At 44.0% G+C, this 21,821-nt stretch overlaps 1 protein-coding gene across 1 annotated transcript in view; it reads right to left on the minus strand.

Moving 5' to 3' along the window:
* LOC126456244 (transcription factor GATA-6-like) overlaps positions 1 to 21,821 on the minus strand; it is a 536,593-nt gene that overhangs the window by 7,482 nt on the left and 507,290 nt on the right. Inside the window, exons 6-7 of the mRNA XM_050091996.1 lie at positions 18,052 to 18,216; positions 4,981 to 5,116 (exon numbers count right to left, since the gene is read on the minus strand). Of these exons, the coding sequence (XP_049947953.1) occupies positions 4,981 to 5,116; positions 18,052 to 18,216 (301 nt within the window). The remainder of the gene's footprint in view (positions 1 to 4,980; positions 5,117 to 18,051; positions 18,217 to 21,821) is intronic.

Below are 21,821 nucleotides of genomic sequence, written 5' to 3' on the forward strand. Positions count from 1 at the left end.
GCAACAACCATCGAGCATTGCTGAGTGTGGTTATAAAAAATCGCATGGAAACAGTGGAAGGCATCATTCGTGAGTTCCAAAGCGCCACCAGCACCGCAGCAAACACAATGACTATGAGCACGGAGATAAAAAGAATGAGGTATAATTGTCGAGTAGCTCCTCAAACCACACATTTCTGTAGTCAACGCTAAGCAATGCTTGAGGTGGTGTAAAGGGCGACGCCATTGGCCAATGGGCACTGGAAATGAATGATTGGGAGTGATGAATCACGCTGTGCCCTGTGGTCGTCGGATGAGGGAGTTTGGGTTTGGTAAATGCCTGGAGAGTATTCCATGCCATCAAGTGTAGTACCAGCAGTGAAGCATGGGGAAGATGGTGTTTTACGTGGTTAGGGTGTGGTCCCCTTATTGTGCTTAAGGGAACGCTAAATGCGGAAAATATTAAATTTTATAAAATTGGGTAGTGTGTACAGAAGAGGAAGGGTTCGGAGACGATGCAAGATGTTTAACCCTTATCTTCTTCCTTCGGAGGCGGTAATTGATTGTATCAATATGGCAATGCAACCCGTCAAAATGGAGCATCTGTGAGGCAATGATCTGTGGACAATAACACTCCTGAAGTGGACTGGTCTGCCCAGTGTCCCGAAAGATATCCACAGGAACACCTTTACGATTAGTTATAACGTCGACTTTGCTCCAGATCCTAGTGTCCAACATTATTTCCCTCTCTGGTTTCGGATCCTGAGGAAGAGTGGGATGCCATTCCACCACAGACATTGACACACTTCATTTGAATTTGTCCCCCAGCACAGATGAAATCGTCATAAAGGCGGAGTGTGGGCACATCCAATATCAATGTGCATAGGTGAATCTAGTTTTAAACTTACTACTTAGTAAGAGAGCCAGACTTAGAAGATAACTACAAATTGTAAATGATCAATGAAAGAACTGTGTTCTTTGCTTTCAAGCGTCCAGTGGATACATTCGATGAGTTAACCTCTATGTCGCCCATGTTGGATAGTCATTTGGAAACTTTGGCTGCTTATGGTATCGAAGACCTATTAAAACACTAAGCTGTTGTCAGACGTCGTTTCTTCCAATACGTGTATCGTGAGCTAACATTCTGATTTTCAGATGTTGTGTGGATTACTTTATAATTTATTTTCGCTACAAACCAATAATTACATAAGACTTGTTATCAAAACAGGGCACTGGAGCCCTACGTTATGGACAATAACAAAGTTACTGACGAGATACTTCAGCAAAAAGAACGACCTTGAATGTTCTTTCTGCTGGAATATCTCATACGCAGCTTGATTAGTGTTCGCAACTTATGACTTCAGTGCTTCATTATGATTATTAGTGACACATAATGAGAAAGGACTTCCAAGAGTAAGTTATACAGTATTATGGCAAGCGAAGTAACTTCAATATTGAATGCTGACTACAATTCAAAGTTACGCATATAGATCATACTACTTTATCACAAAGCCACTAAGTCGCGATATAAATAATGGTGGGAACATTCTGCCAATCCTTCAATTCCTCGACGATAGAAATCCATTTCTTAGTCTGAGAACCATTCGATAACCGCTGTGTGGACGTCTACCCACGTCTGTGCAGACTTGGTAGAATTGTTGGCACCATTTCACTACGAAAGGTCATGACACTGCGTATTGTCCATATACTACCATAATTTCATGGTGAGTCTGTTTGCAATTTAGACGAATTGCCCACCAGAATCGCAATGTCCCACGTATTCCAACTTTGTAGTACATTTAGAATTGCCGCGACCTATTACTCGCACGCTCGGACGCACCTGTTATGTGTCTGCAGGGAAAGCGGGACATGTACTGTCTTCCGACAGTGCACAAATCTTGTTGGGCAATGGTCGCAGCGTGAAACAACATGTGTAGCTTAAGTTTTGAAATCCTCTCGTAACTTATTTGTACTGAAATGAAGGCTAAGACAGACAATTGGTACATCAAGAGAAATAAGTTCTAATGTAATGCACTGATCCACTTGAAAATGAGGGTGTATGCCTTCGATTCACGTCCCGGAAGAAAAGGGATGGACACAGATAATTGTTTAATCTGTCGTTTACATTCGACGAGTTTATGCGTTTTCTGCGTGTGGTAAGTCGTGCTTTAAATTATGAAAGCCGCGTTGCCTCGCAGAGCAGGGCCTGGTTAGCGGCTGTCGTGCGTCATGGCGTGTGTGGCCTAGCTGGCTTTCGCTGATAGCCAACCGGTCGCCGATATGAAACCTGCTGCACAGTCTCGGAGCGGGTTTCTGCAGGTAAGCCCCGCGATAACACCGACTTTGCAGTATTTCTTTCGCAGAGGACGTCAAGTTCGTTCTTTTTTTTAAAAAAAATTACGCCGGCGATATGCTAAACACTAATGGCAACAACCGCTGGAAGACCAAGTCCCTGTTTAGAGGACATACTAGTTTTCTCGCAGACAGTCGTAAAATTCAGTTACGCGACCCTTAAAAAATGGTTCAAATGGCTATGAGCACTATCGGACTTAACATCTGTGGTCATCAGTCCCCTAGAACTTAGAACTACTTAAACCTAACTAACCTAAGGACAACACACACATCCATGCCCGAGGCAGGATTCGAACCTGCGACCGTAGCAGTCGCGCGGTTCCGGACTGCGCGCCTAGAACCGCTAGACCACCGCGGCCGGCTACGCGACCCTTACAACGCATTGCTGCACATTACACGAATCGCTTACGTGCCTTCACTTCAAAATAGTAGACCCTGATTCGAGAGTCAGGGGATGACCCATTTCCAAAATCTGATCCAAAAGCGTTCCAGTGCTTTCCAGCTGCTGCACACGCATTCACTCAGTAAACGTAATCTTCTCATTCATTTGTACTGCCGTAATATATCAGTACGTTTATTGCACGAATGCATATTCTACTAGCTACAGGATAGTTGTTACTCAAATTCTTCATAAAAATAACTTTACTAGGGGATAACATCTCAGAGGTGACTAATTCCATGCCGTGCTACTGACGCGAAGATCTGGGTTTCGATTCCTGAAGACCGTTTCAGATTTCCGTGGGACGAAAAGCTCTCACGAGGAAAGTTGACAAGTTACTGGAGTAAATATGCAGCGAAATTAGTAGACAAGCAGCCCAATCGAAAGACTTGCACTAGGCTGGAAGCGATACGGCGTGCATTTATTTAACTTAAAATTATACCTTTTGGTCATCAACTAATAAAGCTGTTGTGTACATAGTTCCGCGTAGTCAGTGCGTACACAACGTTCCCACTAGAGCGCGCCCCGCTAAGCACAACAGCGCAGGCGCAGCGCTCGTCCGTCTCCGCACTACGAGATGGCGCTGTCTTAGAGACGGACCAAATTCTGCTTCCGCCGATCCGCGTATTAATATGTAACGCAGCCAATGAGATTGCTGCTAACATAGAACCTTTTCTCCTCGCGGATCACACTCGCGCAGTGATACCTGAACGCATGAGGTATTATAACGAGTGTACAGACCTCCGATTAGTCAGTCTGCATCAGTCTGTACCAGTCTGCATTAGTCTGTAGTCAAGCTTCAGTCTGCGCCTAATAAGATTATCATATTCCTGTACATAGTCATGAAGATAAATGAATAGACACTTTGTCAAGTATCAGAGATATGTGAGAATAAGATTAATGTACCAAGACCAAAGGAACTTCAGATTGTCAATTGTAAATAGCATCCAGAACCAAGTTAAGTTATTTTTATGCTTGTTATTATTTTAATAAATGTGTGTGAAAATTAATCAAGTTCTGTTTAAAGTTGGTCACCGTCAATCTGTTACTCTAAGCGTGCAAGTGGCATTTCTATCGTCTGACCTAACGGCAGAAGATAAACACGCCACGATAAGACCACGAGACATATTGCTGACACTCGCCTACTTCGTTAGAGCGACAAGTCAAATAATCTGATGGTGTGTGTACGCACACCACAAAAGCCTTACAACTTGACTTCATATTTTACGTCTTTCGGGGAGGTATTTAGTGTAGCGATTACCACACAGTGAATACACGTACTCTATCTGCTCAAAAGTATCCGGACATACATTCATGTACTTAATAATATGCAGTGTGTCCACAATTCTCCTTTTGACGGCTTGAATTCTCCTGTAGACAATTTCAGTGACGCCTCTGAATGTCTGTCAAGAAATGGCAGCCTTTTTTTTCTTCTTCTTCATCTTCAAGAGCCGAAACCAGAGCAGCTAATACTTCTGGACGTAAGGTCTTGAGTGAAGTCGACATACTAACTCATCCCAAGGAGTTCCATTGGATACCGGTAGGTACTAAGGGCCGGCTAGCCCCTTTCAGGAACGTTATTGTCCACAAACAATGTGAAGTTTTATAAGAGAGTATATTGTCATACTGAAATCTTCTCCGAATTGTTCCTCTACTGTACGCAGTGAACAATGCTCTAAAATGTCCTTTCAAATTTAACATTTCACTCTCGACAAAGGGACCACACCACAACCACGAAAAACAGCCGCACACCGTACCACCACTTCCTCCGCACTCCACTGTTGGCACTGCACATGATGGCAGGCAATGTTCTCTAGGCATTCGCCAAACACAAACCCCTACATCGGACTGCCACAGGATAGAGAGGGATTCATCACTCAACTGGTTTCCAATCATTCACTGTTCGGTGTAATCGCTGGGCGTCAAGCGTCGCTTAATATTGACCACAGAAATGTGTGGCATATGAAGAGCTGTTCGACCATTGTACGCCGTTTTCTAACTCCCTGCGCAGAGTCACTGTGCTATCCTAACTGCTGGTAGCACTTCGTAAATCTCAACTGATTCCTTCAACTAAGTTCTTGCTATCCCTGTCCGCCACTACATGACTGTTTAAGGAATATTCCCATCGCCTTTGAGGAACGCTTGAGAGGCTGTGCCGCTGAGACAGACAGACAGACAGGCAGGCAGGCAGGCAGGCAGCCAGGCAGGTACCTGGGTGCTCCATCTTCACGATGCCGGATGCTGCGGACAGGACGCTCGGAGTGCTGCTACCGCCCCCGCCTCCGTTACCGCCCCCGCCAGCGCCGTCGCCCTTGGAACTGGAGCTCTTTGGTTTCCGCTTCCGAGTCTGTAACCACAAGAACACCAATGAGTCACGTGCGCTGCTTTCTCTTCATAGTACAAACACAATTATCCTCAATCATTTCTTTCTTTAAAATGCACACAACAACTCTCAAGATGAATTCATTACAATAATCCTGAAAAATATTAAGATGTTCTTTCTTTCTGTTCTGTTACAGGTACAAGCAAATCCACATGTCTGCAACAGTAGGTCAGAATTCATGAAATGTGATCACTTAGCAGACCAAATATTCTCCGTAACTAATATTTACCCTATTTTTCGTCTTAAGATTGTTAGTGAGCGCCTCGCTGGTGTAGAGGTAGTAATCAAAAGTCCTAGGTCCCAGATACTACGGCAGCCACTTAAATACAGAATAAAAAAGAAACCATTAGCAAAGATGGCCTAAGACTTACTGCATAAAGTCACGCTCATCTTGCCAAGCGTCTCTTCCAAGACGGTGTAGGACAGCGTTTCAGGGCAACCTTTTACTCTTACGAGATGAAAACAACCCCCAAAAAGCGGGACAATCTGCAACGATCAACGGGATGATGCTATAGATGGCAAGAAAACCACTGCATTAAAGACACATCAGGTGTATCCACATGACATGTGGCTTATAACTAAGGAAGTGTCATGATATCTCCATTCACAAAAAAGATTCCAGACTAAAACCGGTAGAGCACTTGCCCGCGAAAGGCAAAGGTCCCGAGTTCGAGTCTCGGTCCACCGCACAGTTTTAATCTGCCAGGAAGTTTCATATCAGCTCACACTCCGCTGCAGAGCGAAAATTTCATTCCGATTCCAGACTAATTACCTATTAGGATTCCCGGGAGGGGACTACCGAGGGGAAGGTGACCATGAGAGAAACTTTGAATGACCAATGTAGTGACAGCATTCTACGAGTCAAAGCATGGCATGTTACAAGTTTGAACATAGTAGGAAAGTTAGAAGATCTAAAAACGGAAATGCTAAGGTAGAATATAGTTTGGATCAGTGAAGTGAAATGGAAAGATAGGAATTTCTGGGCGGACGAATATGGAATAATAGCAACAGCAGCAGAAAATCGCATAACGGGAGTAGGATTTATTATGAATAGGAAAGTAGGGGAGAGAGACACCTACCGCGAACAGTTCAGTGATAGGGTTGTTGTCGACAGAATCGACAGCAAACCAACTTCGACAATGATAGTTCAGATACACATGCCAACGCCGCAAGTAGAAGAAGAGATGGAGAAGCTACACGAGGATATTCAGCACGTGAAAGATGATAATTTAATAATCGTGGGGAACCTATATCACGGTGGCAGGGGAAGGAAGAGAAGAAAGAGTTACGGGTGAATATGGGTTTAGTAGTAGAACTAATTGAGTTGTGCAATAAATTTCAGTTGGTAATAGCGATAACTCTGTTCAAGAGGAGGCGGTAAACTTTGAAAAGGCCGGGAGATACGGAAAGATTTCAGTTAGAGTACGTCATGGTCAGGCAGTGATTCCGAAATCAAATACTGGATTAAAATACATACTCAGGAGCAGATACAGATTCTAATCACAATTTAGTAATGATGATGAGTACACTGAAGTTCAAGAGAATCGTCTAGCAGAGTCAATGTGGTAGAGAATGGGATACTGAACCACTGAGTAATGTCATACGTTCGACGTTTGGTAGGGACGTGGGTACAAGAGCACTTGACATCTCTAAAAAGAGCAGTCACAATCTTTACTCTGTCAGACACAGGTGCAAGGAAGGTAACTGCGAAGAAACCTTGCGTACAGAAGAAATACTTCAAGTAACCGGCGGGAGAAGTACGTACAAAAATGTTTAGGAGAAGACAAGAATACAGCAATAACACCTAGGAATGAAACAAACAGGAAGGACAAGGAAGCCAAGGGAAAATGGTAGTAGGAAAAATGCGAGAAAATCAAAAAAGAAATTGTTGCCCTAGTGTCTGATTCAGTACATAGGAAAGTGAAAACAATTTTGCGTGAAATTAATATCAAGCTCGGTACCTTAAAAAAGCAATGGCAATTCCATTGTTAGACGTAGAAGAGACAGCGGATAGGTGGATAGAGTACATTTATGACATTTACGAGGGAAATGGCATGTCTGATGAGAAAATAAATGGGACTCGTTATGGAGGGCAGTCTTGAGAACCCGCATCACGACGAGAATGAAGGTGGCTAGGAGTCTCGGGCTAAGGGGAAGAAGGTAGAGGAATAAACAAACTTATTCACCGCAGATGTTGAGAATACCGTTGTTCGACAGGTAAATCTGTATAATCGGTTTAGCTTAGGCGTCAAAAGTTCTTTATCATACTCCATTAAGACGACTGCCTAGATAGAACATGCTGTCCCTCTTCAAATATGCCCCAAATCTACATTCGTGCAGAAACATTATTTCTGAATTACCGTAACAGCAGTGACATCGTTGTACGAGGCTGTAAGACATTCAGTCGGACTCAAATTGCATTACAAGTTTCACTAGAGAGCTTATTTTTTTGTTTAATGCGTGAGCTTTATTGCCGCCGTCAGATACTACGTAGGTCCATAACTACAAAGCAATAATAATAATCACGATTATCGCAGCCATTCACAGTTTGTGTATATGTTCTTTGGCAACACAATGATAATTGAAAAAATGACCGTTTTTTACAACTTGTTAGTATTAAGCTAAAAAATATAAAGCATTCAGGAGAGCTAAAGACTGAAAGATAGTAAGAGGAAAGAAAGAACGAAGGAATAGATATCGGGAAGTACTCATCGTAGCAGCTGGCGGTTATTGTCTTGGAATATATGTCGAGTCTACACCTCACAGCCACTTGCCTGCATTGTATTACTGTTTCCACTGGCATGCGACCTTGCGACTGTGGCTCAGGCTCTGAAGATCATTGTTTCCCTTACAGAGCTGTTGTTAGTACTCACTAAGCAACATTATACAGCACTGTAAAGTTACAACTGATTTTTTCACAGAAAATGTATTGTAACTACTGCTATGCAAATATAGCACAAATCTACAGTTAGCTAAACCTAAGAATGGCTCTGAGCACTATGGAACTTAACATCTGAGGTCATCAGTCCCCTAGAACTTATAACTACTTAAACCCAACTAACCTAAGGACATCACACACATCCATGGCCGAGGCAGGATTCGAACCTGCGACCGTAGCAGTCGCGCGGTTCCGGACTGCGCGCCTAGAACCGCGAGACCACCGCGGCCGGCCTAAGATTCTGAACTAAGGCAGATGTGATATCAACACTTCTTTGTTTATTTCCTTCACGCAGTGTACAAATGTGAGTGCCACCAACGATATGGAAGCCTGATCATGAGGGTAGAAGAAACACACGCATAACGTCGTCAATGATCAGTTCCCTTGTACCACCTTACACTCCACTTTACTCACAGTCTCTATGGGATCCTCTCTGTTTTGCACTCTTGAATCTCACTTTCCTTGTATTCTATTAAAGCTCTGAGATTTCATTTACTAGATAGATAGTTATTTGTCATTTTCGGGATCCTAACAGAATTTTATACCTGAAGGTGTTAAATGATGCCGAGTGCAGGTCAAAGTATTCTGCAATTCCTTCGTATTCGTCTTCGCACTTGCAGACGCCCCTGTCACTGAGCTTGAATCCTTGAGGATGACTAGAGTAAGGACAATAACGAGTTGAAAGATGCGCCAAGCCTTGACTGCGACAGCCATGGTGCATTTTCAACCTAACCCTGATTTCCAAGAGGAGAGAGCAAACTCGTCGGTCTTTATCAACATTATCCGATTGACTCTGCTGGGTATCCACCCCCGAGTTTTTAATTGGAGTTTACTTGTGATGCTAACACCATTCACCTTCTATTCAGATTGAACTTGCTATTATGTTTCCGCATCACGTGTAGAATATTTCAGACCAAATGAAAATTTGCGCCTGACCGGACTCGAGCCTGGATTGCCCGCTTGTCGCGGGCAATCGCCTTAACCACTTCCGCTATCTGAGCGCGCCTTCAGGAGAGGCCCAAACCTCCATTTGCCAACAGTGTCATTACTCACTTGTGCTGGCACTATATAACCCCTTCCAAGAATCACAGTAATACACTGAGGTGACAAAATCGTGGGATACCTCCTAATATCGTGTGGAACCTCCTTTTTCCAGGCGTAATGCAGCAATTCGACACGAAATAGGCTCAACAAGTCGTTGGAACTCACCTGCAGAAATACTGAGCATGCTGCCTCTATAGCCGACCATTATTGCGAAAGTGATGCCGGTACAAGACTTTGTGCAACACCTGACCTCTCCATTAAGTCCCATAAATGTTCGATGTCGGGCGATCTGGGTGGCCAAATCATTCGCTCCAATTGTCCAGAATGTTCTTCAAACCAATCGCTAAAAATTGTGGCCCCGTGACACGCCGCATTGCCGTCCATAACATGGTGTCCATGAATGGCTGCAAATGGTCTCCAAGTAGCCGAACTAAACTATTTTCAGTCAGTTCAAAAAAGGCTCTGAGCACTATGCGGCTTAACTTCTCGGGTCATCAGTCGCCTAGAACTTAGAACTAATTAAACCTAACTAACCTAAGGACATCACACACATCCATGCCCGAGGCAGGATTCGAACCTGCGACCGCAGCGGTCGCTCGCCTCCTGACTGTAGCGCCTAGAACCGCACGGCCACTGCGGCCGGCCTTCAGTCAGTTATCCGTGTGCTGGACCACAGGACCCAGTCCATTCCATGTAAACACAGGCCGCACTAATATGGAGTCACCACCAGTGCCTTGTTGACAATTTGGGTCCACGGCTTCCCGGGGCCTGCTCCACAGACTAACCCTACTATCAGCTCTTACCAACAGTAGTCGGGACTCATTTGACCAGGCCACTGTTTTCCGGTAGTGTAGGGCCGAATCCATAGTCACGAGCCCAGGAGAGGTGCTGCAGGGGATGTCGTGGTGTTAGCAAAGACACTCGCGTCGGTCGTCTGCTGCCACAGCCCATTAACGCCAAATTTCGCCGCACCATCATGACGGATACGGTCGTCGTACGTCCATATTGATTTCCGCGGTAATTTCACGTAGTGTTCCTTGTCTGTTAGCACTGACAACTCTATTCAAACGCCGCCGGTCATTAAGTGGAAGCTGCACGCCAGAGGCGAGAGGCAATGCCTGAAATTTCGTATCCTCGGCACACTCTCGACCCTGTGGATTTCCGTATATTCAGTTCCATACGACTTCGGAAATCGCATGCCCCTTGTGTCTAGCTCCAACTACCATTCCGTGTTCAGAGTCTGGTAATTCCCGTCGAGTGGTCAGAATCACCAGTGTGCAAATGGCAGTTCCGCCAATATACAGTCCTTTCATACCTTGCGTACGCGCCAGCTGTATATGTGCAGATCGCTATGCCATGACTTTTTTCCCTTCAGTGTGTTGAGAGCACAAGGAAGGGAAAATACTATTGACAGACTGAGATTGGGTCCGTACCTGGAGGCGTACTCGCATAGACGAAGTGGTTAAGGCGACCGGTCGCGGCAAGCGGGAAATTCTTCTTCGAGTCCCGGTCCGGCGCTAATTTTCATTTGTTCCAAAAAATTCTCCAGGAGACGCATAACCATAATCGCGATTTGCACTTCATTCTTAATAGAATACAGGAGCTGCTTGTTAACGGAGTGTTTCACACTACACGGTAGTACACTACTGGCCATTAAAATTGCTACACCACAAAGATGGCGTGCTACAGACGCGAAATTTAACCGACAGGTAGAAGATGTTGTGATATGCAAATGATTAGCTTTTCGGAGCATTCACACAAGGTCGGCGCCGGTGGCGACACCTACAACGTGCTGACATGAGGAAAGTTTCCGACCGATTTCAATACACAAACAGCAGTTGACCGGCGTCGGCTGGTGAAACGCTGTTGTGATGCCTCGTGTAAGGAGAGAAATGCGTACCATCACGTTTCCAACTTCGATAAAGGTCGGATTGTAGCCTATCGCGAATGCGGTTTATCGTATCACGACATTGCTGCTCGCGTTGGTCGAGATCCAATGACTGTTAGTAGAATATGGAATCGGTGGGTTCAGGAGGGCAATACGGAACGCCCTGCTGGATCCCAACGGCCTCGTATCACTAGCAGTCAAGATGACAGGCATCTTATCCGCATGGCTGTAACGGATCGTGCAGCCACCTCTTGTTCGCATTGACGGCTCTTTGAACAGTGTACGTTACATTGCAGATGTGTTACGACCCGTGGCTCTACCCTTCATTCGATACCTGCGAAACCCTACATTTCGGCAGGATAATGCACGACCGGATGTTACAGGTCCTGTACGGGCCTTTCTGGGTACAGAAAACGTTCGACTGCTACCCTGGCCAGCACATTCCCCAGATCTCTCGTCAATTGAAAACGTCTGGTGAATGGTGACCGAGCAACTGGCTCGTCACAATACGCCAGTCACTACTCTTGATGAACTGTGGTATCGTGTTGAAGGTGCATGAGCAGCTGTAACTGTACACGCCATCCAAGCTCTGTTTGACTCAATGCCCAGGCATACCAAGGCCGTTATTACGGCCAGAGGTGGTTGTTCTGGGTACTGATTTCTCAGGATCTATGTAACCAAATTGCGTGAAAATGTAATCACATGTCAGTTCTAGTATAATATATTTGTCCAATGAATACCCGTTTATCATCTGCATTTCTTCTTGGTGTAGCAATTTTAATGGCCAGTACTGTATTTACCTTCCGGTCATTTTCAATATTTCCTTGTTTTAGTATTTTTAGGCAGAACGAAGCGGCGTGCTAGAGAAGCCAGGGGATCCTTGGACAGTTGGCGGCATGGCTGTCACGAGCAGCCGTGCAGTGGTGCGCCGCGTGTTTCCGTGGCAGTCACGAAGCCGGCGGCGGGCACGTCCGCCACACACGTGCCGACAAGCCAGGCGAGTCTGCCCTGTTCGCGCTCTACGGCCTCATTTTAAAACAATGCGCATGTTTCTATCTCTTTCCAGCCCGGAGAAAAAAAATCGGAGGCCTTAGAACTTGAATGCACCTCGTCAATAACAGAAAGGCCTGCCAGCCGTCATCGGCGCTCCTGGCACCGATAGCGTGTGGCGCCCGACAGACCCGCAGCTCAAGCACGACATATTCGATCCTGCCAGTTACACCGACCACTGCTGGTCTACCACCCACCACTTTCTTACGTCGCGACAATATGGGCAACCATAGAGTGCAGTAGCCAGCACACACCATGAGTGCTTGATGTAATGGATCGTGCAGTAACATAGCAGCGGAAAAAATGTTCATATCGGAGCACAAAAAAGGCTAATATATTCCTGCTTTAAAAGATTGACTGAAGTGTCCGGTACCAGCTGCCTCCATTCTTCCTTCATCAGCGCCTTCAAATGTTTTCACTAAAATTTTAGCGTGCGAACATATTCGCAGTTTTTTTAACATGCAACTCACATCTGTCTCCCACAAGCTCCCCTAGTTATAACTCGCTCACGCACACTATTCCATCACTGTAACTCGCTCATACCCACCCGCTCACACCCATTCTCACTCACTCATTCAGCCCAACTCATTATCATCACCTCTTTGTGTGTGTCTGTCACTGTCTCGTATCTCATAGCCACAGTCTCCTTCCTTCTGTTCTACTATTACTGTATCATCTCATTGTCACTGTCTACCTTCTGCTCTGTCTTATTGCTACTATCTTATTCATTCCTTGTTTCTGTCTTCTGACTGCCACTACATCTTCCTCGTTGTCATTCTCGTGGACTGTCTCATTATCACTGGCTCTCGCCTGCTACCACTTAATCCTTCTCTTTATTCTTTCCCACCGGCACTGTCTCCTTCACTCTTTTCCTATCAGTGTTCTCTCACCGCCTACTGTGTTCCACTGCCAATGTCTCTCTCCCTTTCTCCCACACTGCCATTGTCTTCTTCGCTCTTTCTATGACAACCACTGTCTACTGTCTCCTTGTATTCATTGCTCTTCGGTCTCATTTCGACTGCCACTATATCCGTCTCTCAGCATAAAAACCCGCGAATATGTTCGCATAACAAAATTGCTGGGAAATTTTTTTAAGACGATGAAGGCAGAATGAGACGGCTGGTACCCCACCTTTTAGTCAGAGTCTTTTAAATCAGGAGCATATTAACCTTTTTTGTGGTCGATAGGAGCAGTTTTTCGCTGGTTACCTTCTTTTCCCTGCTACAGCAAAGCATGTCACTCATCTGAAAACAACTTTATGGGTCACTAAAATTTTGGTAATATACATACGTGAAAACTGAAACCACGCAAAACTAATTTTCTCCTGAGACCGTATTTTACCTACAGAAAAACTTTTCGTGTGCTTATGTACTACAACATTGGGTTCTGATGATAAAGGAAATACTTTATAGCATATTTCTCAATGTTATGTCACTTCATAAACTACGTTTTCGCCTCGCACCAGATATTACGTGCGTATTTAATGTTTACAAGGAGCGTAAATTTGAATCTCTGTATCTCGTAAACGGATAGAGGTATCAAGAAAATTTTCAATGCTGTTATAGATCGGGACCTTAGAAATATATCTCAAAAATTTCAGCCATTTCCTGTGTACAGCTGTCTTGGAATCCGCGGCTCGGTTTTGGTACCCAATAACCATATTTTTCGGGTTCGCAGCAACCGCCGAGGAACAAAATGGTACCTCCGTAAGCCCCTTAAGGTGCACCATAGAGGGGTCTGTTACATTTTCTAAGTGTCCTGCCCTAAAACGCAGCCTTTGGTTAGCCTTCCCCACAACATTTTCTATGTGTTCTTTCCAATTTAAGTTGTTCGTCATTATAATACCTAGGCATTTAGTTGAATTTACATGTAATGAAAAAAGAACCAGCCGATTTGCTCCATTTGCCTGTGATGGACGAAGTGTGTAATATTCAAACTTTGACCCAGTATCGTAGAATGGTTACAGTAGGTCGAACCGGTGCTGGGTTCGTAGCCCCAGGGCTTTCCGAAACACTTGACCCAACCTTTGTGTCACCAACAGAACGCTAAGTATGAGAACTGAAAAAGTCTCGTTGTTATGCGCGGCCTTTTGCAACACATTAGATAGCGCATTCTGTCGCATGCTTACAGATCATCAGAGTGACACGTGTACACTATATGATACTACGTAACCGGAAATCTATTAGACATCTATCAGCGTACATTAATAAGGAGTGTGTCCACCATTTGCCTTTATTACGGTTTGACTCCTGCTGGACACACTTTCAATGAGGTATATGAATCTCTGTGGGAGAACTGAAACCAATTCTTCCTCAACAGCCGAAACCAGGAAAGGTGTTACTGTGGACACTGGGGTCTGGCGCGAAGTGGACGTTGTAACTCACCCCAAATATGGTCCACTTGGTTCAGGTAGACACTCTGAAGGACAATCCATTTCAGGAACGCTACTGTCGACAAACTAATGCCTCACAGATGCTGCTTTATTATAGGGTGTATTGTCAGGCTGAAACGAACAATCATCGTGTCCTAAATGTTCCTATACGCTGAAACGTGTTCAGATTCTTCCGCAATTGGCGTTTTCTTTAGCACAATAATCGCACCACACCCTAACCACGAAAAACACCTTAGAACCCTAAAACCACATCCTCAATACTTCACTGTTAGCACTATACATGAAGTCAGGTAACGTTTTCCATGTATTCGCCAAATCCTAACACTTCTATCGGACTGTCACAGGATATAGCCTGATTCATCACTCAAAAACACTTATTTCCAGTCATCTACTGTCCAGCAGCATTGCTCTTGACACCACCTCAAGCATCGCTTAGCACTGATTACAGAAATGCGTGGCTTAGGAGGAGTTGCTCAGCCATTCCATCCCACTCTTTTATAACTTCCTAAGCGGAGTAATTGCACTAAGTCTGATAATGGCGGCTCTGTCTTTCATTATACCTAGTGGTTAGTTCCGTGCTCCATAGGGGAGTTCGGGGACTTGTGATGAGACGCTGTATAAGCCCTGTACAGTTTCACCTCTTTGGATGCAGATCTGTGTATGCTTAAAGAACAGCAAGCTGGATAGTTTCACTAAGTACGTTTCCAGGTACTCTACCATTTTTATATTTCTTCGAGTCGCTGTAAACAATGGCAACAAACTGAAAATTTTCAGAGCATACCTGTTTTATCATGAAATCGTCATCCGAAAAGTTACTTACAAGTATTTTCATTATTTTCCAACTTACTGAGACAATAATGATTTTCTAGTACCAAACGTAGAAATGTGGGAAATTAACTGCTCTTTACGACTGCAATACAACTTAGAAGTTTTAGCATCATTCAGTAGAGAAATTCGTAAAAATTTCTTAACTCTATATATATTTTAGTGTACAGTGAATTTTAAACATGCGCTGTTGGAGATGTAGAGCTACGGTTCAGCACCGATTTTATTGTCTATTAGGAGCATTTAATGAACCAGAAGCAACTGGGGATCCAGGATTCAGTTATGGGGGACGGTGCTGTAAATTGAAAGATTTACCCGTAAATAGAACTGGTGTTACTTTTTTGTTTTCAGTCAACTACCAGATATTTATGACTTGGAATATACTCATTAATGCAAAAACGTTAGCGTCTTTAGATCATTTAGACACGTGACACAAGGATAAAGCAGTTGCTTTGTCTATAAACTTCTGTTTACAATAATTTTTTTGAGTCATGCTGACAAAAACACACAGTCAGAATAGATGGAGCGCTGTTCCATAAAATACTGCAAATAATTAAAGAGACAGCAGTGGCTATACTCCTTGTCTCTCTCACTGGACAGCCTCGAGCTTGTATTTGTCCTCCATTTTTTGTGTATAGTTGATGTAACTATTGACCTGTCACAAACTAGTCAGCACTTCTTCAAGAATTCGAAGTAAACAGAGTAAGGCTACACGTCAAACGATACCAACCTTGAAAACTTTATCACCTTGAAAAGTGTACACATAAGGGGAAATGGTCAGTTACGATGCGCATATCATGAGAAATGTCAGTTTATTTGGTTTATTTGTTTATTTGGAATGTGTACTGCTATGAGCATCTTTGTAGGGCTGGACACATGAGTGACATGTATTCTTTGGCTACCAGAGGTTGTATTACTGAGCAGAGTTCGGGCGAGAGGAACAGCTGGGAGCAGTTGTCGGCCAGAGACGGAGAGAATGTGTTGTGTCGTGCCAGAGTGAGGAGCTTAGATGGCGGAGGAGCTGCACACAAAGGAACTTTATTTGAGATGCTCACTGATGTGGCTGATGATATAAAATTATTCTGACAGGATTTCATAGCGAGACGACGCTTTTGGAACAAGGTAGTCGCGAAGTATTGTTGTGTAAATATTTCATTTTATCTAACAGTATCTGCGTGAATTACCAGTCACGTGTTCACTGTTAGTTAAAACATTTCATTAAGAAAGGCAAAGAGTGAATCTCATGCAATTTAAAGATTGTACACAAAATTAAAATTTTACGGTGTCTGGTAATGTTAAGGAATGGTCATAATTTACGTTAGTGCGAGTTATTCCTGTTTTTGAAAAAGATTCAGTATAATTTCAAAATATTTTTCCATTCATTTATAAATATCTCATGAAACTTATGCCCATTATTAGATGAAAGAAAGATTTGGTAAAACTTGCACTGTCACGCCTTAAGCTGCTGCGCGGGCACTGAACAGTATTTTTAGAGAAAAATGGCTCAAATGGCTCTGAGCACTATGGGACTTAACATCGGCGGTCATCAGTCCCCTAGAACTTAGAACTACTTAAACCTAACTAACCTAAAGACATCACACACATCCATGCCCGAGGCAGGATTCAAACCTGCGACCGTAGCGGTCGTGCGTTTCCAGACTGAAGCGCCTAGAACCGCTTTTAGAGAAAGAACGGAAGTTTAGTCCGGTAATGCAGCTGGATAAATTAAAGTAAGTAAGATAAGGCTGTTTGCCGCGCAGTGATTTATTTCAGATACTTGCAGTTAAGCACTTCATATACTTGCAGTATGCAGACAGAGTAGAGATGAGTTACCCTTTGTAAGGTAAGAAACAATTGTGGAGCCTAAACGAACCTTCTGGGAGAAAATCAGAAGCAGTATTCATTTTAAAAAAACTGACATAAATTCAATAGACGTGTCTTTATGACACGGCATATTTTCATTACGCAACATAACATACAGCCAGGTGTGTGATTTTCTCATGACAAAGCCATTCTGATTATTATTGATAAAAATTCTTTACACTGAATCTCGTTTACAAATAGTCAGATACAGTTTAGATTACTTGATATCAAACACATTAAAAGTAATCTGCACAGTTATGGTCGTGTTTAAAAGTCGGGTAGCAAAGGCGATTCTAGATCAAACACTGAAATAGGAATTTAAAGGTACTCAACTTTTACGTTTCTAGCGATAGGCTTTGCCACACACAGTTCTATCTTTTTAGCTGGTTTCAACCTTCATACCTCAATGAATAAAGACAAAGATGTTAGTGGCGTAAGACTCAGATTCGATCCCGGGCACCCCCAGTAATTTTGAAAAATCTATTTTGGCAGCCGAATGCCCGCGAGATAAGGAGTCATCTTGAAATAGGTGTCGGCCTCTTAGAGAAGCTAGTAAGGCGAGAAGAAATTACGATTTACTTAGTAGAAAGCAAGAAATGATAGTGTGTTTCGTTTTCGAAGCACGTCAGCGCAGTTCTCTGGTCTCACGCTCGACAGCTATCGCTTTCTTATCAGCTGTTCAACTTACCCAGAATGACAACTCGGCTAAGCCAGTAGTAGTTCGTCAAGCTGGCTGTTCACGACGTACAAATAGCGCGAAGAGCCGTAGACACGCAGTTCATAGTGTGATCTACCTTCACTGTCTCCCCGACGCTGTCGAGTCAGTAGGGTACAGACAGACGGAACACACACAGCGTCGGGCATTTAATGTTTGTAAGCGTAAGGTGGCCATCACGCACCTGTATGCTGTCCTTCTTCATGGCGAGCGGCCGGTTCACTCCGTGCAGCTTGAAGTAGAGGCCGCAAGCGTTGCAGACGGGTTCCCCGGTAGCGTTACGCCGCCACAACGACGTCGTCGACGTCTGGCAGTTGGAACACGACAGCCCCACACGCCGCGATGCAGACTGTGGGCACAGGAGGAGGCTGCACTAACACACACACACACACACACACACACACACACACACACACACACACACACACCACCAACACCAACACCAACACCAACACCACCACCACCACCACTCTACAGTAGCAACAACCATATCAGAAATGGTGAATGCGAATTTCACTTGCCTTCTTGAATTTTCTGTATAACTCTGACCTAGAGTTATTCCAGTGTCACCTACTATTACGTCCTGTTGCTTCTTTGACATCCACTAATTTCGTCTAACGACAAGGTGGACCGCACATTAGAGGGGTGTGCTGAGAAGTAATACCTCCGAATTTTGTGTATGAACTCTTAAAGCTTTTTAAGTAAAACAAACGTTATTAACATTCTACTTCTTTATTCCTCGTGTCTACATATTTGCAGCCCTCTATCGGTGACCAGCGAAGACGTGGCTGGAGGCATACCAACCTGACTATCGCCCGTTATACGGTCCAACAGCCAGGAGTTATGGTCTGAGCGGACCATTTCATTTCATAGCAGGACCCCTTTGGTTGCCATCCGCGGCACCCCCACAGTACAGCGGTTCGTTGACGATATTCTCAGTCCTGCTTTGTTACCCTTCATGACAAGTATTTCTGGACTTACATTTCAGCAAGATAATACCCTCACGCACACGGCGAGAGTTTCTGCTGCTTGTCTTCGTGTTTGCTAATCGCTACCTTAGTCAGCAAGATCGCAGGTTCTCTCCCCACTTGACAACGTTTGGGGCATTATGAGCCGGGCCGTCTAACCAGTCCGGGATTCTGACGATCTAACGCGCCAATTAGACGGAATTCGGCACAATATCCCTTAGGAGGGCATTCACCATTAGTCAATACCAAGCCGCGTAACTGCTCGCATAAGGATCACAGGTCAACCAACGCGTTACTGACTTGCTCAATTTATGAAGCTCTTTCTGTTGAATAAACAATCAACTTTTTTCTGAAATTTTAATAATCTGTTTGTCTGTGTTTATACATTACAACTACCGATTTCCATTCCATTCTGATAATTCCTTGGTAAGGCGTCTTTTTGCCCCTTCTACCAGAATTAGTCTCTCTTTATTGGTTGTTTTATTAAAATTCCCCAAGAGTGGTTGTCTCGAAACATTAATTAGACAGAGTTCACCTGCTTAGCTGAGTGGTAACGTCCTTGTCTACCATGCAGTGACCCCGGGTTCTATTCCCGGCCGTGTTGGAGATTTTCTCCGCCTGTGGACTTGGTGTTATGTTGTCATCACCACCACCACCACCACCACCACCACCACTGACGCGGAAGCAGCCCAACGTGGCTTCGCCTGAAATAAGACTTGCAACCCGGCGGCCGAACTTTCCCGGGCGGGGCTTCCCGGCCAACAATGGCACACAATCATTTTATTTCCACTGGACAGAATTCACATTTTGGAAAACACAGTACTGAGAACAGCACTGGAGGTAAAGTCATGTAGGTCTGACAGGTGAATGAAGTACGGCGGGTCTGAAAGGACGCAGCACTGGCAAGTTGGTCAACACCGACGTAGTGCCAAGCTCCCAAATAAAATGATGCCTATTTTAACAGTGAGTTATGTCCAACAGTACGTCGTCTAGTAGGGTTTGTCATTCCATATTCTCTGAGTCGGCTGATGTAATTTGGTTGTGTTCGGCACCGACACAATTGTTAGATTTGCAGTGTAAATTTATCTGACGGGGAAAGAGTATCACAAATGTTAAAGCTCGTGTGATTTGAGCGTGTCAGGTATTTTTTCATCTAGCTGGTTCAGCTATTAATTTACTCTTTGCAAGGCAATCAGTAAGAATAATCTCTTCTGTATCCAGAAAACAATGATACTGTCACATAAGACTTGACTTTGTTTCCTTTCTCGCTGAAGCGGCACATCTACAGTAGCAAGTCCGATGAAAATAAGACAGTAGGATTATTCTTAGAACATTGCTGATAGTTCGTTTTCGCGTTCGCTTTTGATCAGTATTGAACAAATGCTGCATCCATCTTACAAAAACGTTTCTCATAGAGAATTCTTCACGTAAAACGTAACATATTCTTTGTTCTGATATGTCTATGATGTGGGCTATTTCATACACCTTTAATCGACAATTGTCGAACAGCACATTGAGCATTTTCTCGAAGTTTTCGGGTGTGCTACTGCCGTGTACGTCCTTTAGATGGACCATCATTAATAAATATACGAATTCAACCACACATTTCTTAAGGGTTGAAAATTAAGGAGCATATTACCAGTAGCATCCACCGACTTTGGGTGGTAATTAACCGTCAGAAAAGAATTTCTATGAAAGCTCAGCATTTCACGAGATTCATTTGAACGAAAAGTACACAAGACGACTATTTTAAAAAGTTGCGTAAGGGAAAATATTTCGCAGATCAATTAGAAACTTTATTTGCATTACTAACATACACCAATAAAACATAAAAATTCTTCCTGTTCTCTTACTCTACCACATAAAGTTACCATTTAATTTTTAATTGTTTAATATCTTTCTAATCATTACATGCATTACATAATTAAAGCTGATACAAAATTACGTTTTGTTATAGCTAATTTATGAAGCAAGGCAGTTTAAAAGATTGTAGAAATATGCAGAAATATCTGCTTAGTTTTAAGATAAGCAAATTACAAGCACATTCATGAAAGAAGAAGCTACTCAGCAGTTTCTACGCTACACTACGAAACACTACACTACACTACACTAAGCTACGACTACGACTACGACGAGCAGGCAGACAATGAGAGATGCAGAGACAGAGAGAGAAAGGGAGAGATCTAAGAGAAGCCTGGAGAGAACACCTACCAAGCGCCGGCCGGGCTTTTCTTCCAAAGACGCGTGCCGCGGGACCCCGTTTAGGGAACAGAAGCCTTTGTAGAAATCCCCCGCATCGTTCACTGAAAGACACAACAACGAACCAGTTAGAAGAGGAGCAGGCGCTGCGGGAACAGTGGTTGGGGGGCGGGGTTTGAGCCCTTGGCAGAGCCGGGGGATTCCCACAAGGCACCACTACACTACATCTCTACGTTACCTTCCTGGTGCTCAATGCAGCGAGCTGGTCACCACTTTCGGTAGGAACATGCAGCTCTTTAATCGACTGCGAACCTTCGAAGCGGAAAATACGAAACTACGTGTCATATGCAGCTTATATTAAGCGATCACCGGACCCGAATGGGGAGGTATTTCGAGTGCACATTCAGTCCGGTCTAGCCTGGGAGGTGACAAGGAGGTGTGGTATGAGGTTAGAGTTTACAAGGATCTGCTACAAATTATTTTGTTTATTTATTTGTTTGTCTGTTGTGCAGATACTTGGCATTCGTGACCAGCAACGTTAGACTTCCAAGTATAACTACAACGAAAAGTTATTAATATGCAGCTGTAAACTTGACATTGATCTGTGAAGCCTGTAACGGAATAGCCAATAATCTGAAGTACCCATTTATTCAACTGCAGTAGATTAAGATACAAACTTTAGGACTTACACCATTTGGTCATCGGCTACTGTGGCGTACGAAGTACAGGTCCGACGCAGGTACTCAGTACGCCTAGTGACGCCCCCAAGACAGCGCTAGAAATATCG

This window comes from Schistocerca serialis, chromosome 2, assembly GCF_023864345.2.
Source record: "Schistocerca serialis cubense isolate TAMUIC-IGC-003099 chromosome 2, iqSchSeri2.2, whole genome shotgun sequence".
Taxonomy (NCBI): domain Eukaryota; kingdom Metazoa; phylum Arthropoda; class Insecta; order Orthoptera; family Acrididae; genus Schistocerca; species Schistocerca serialis.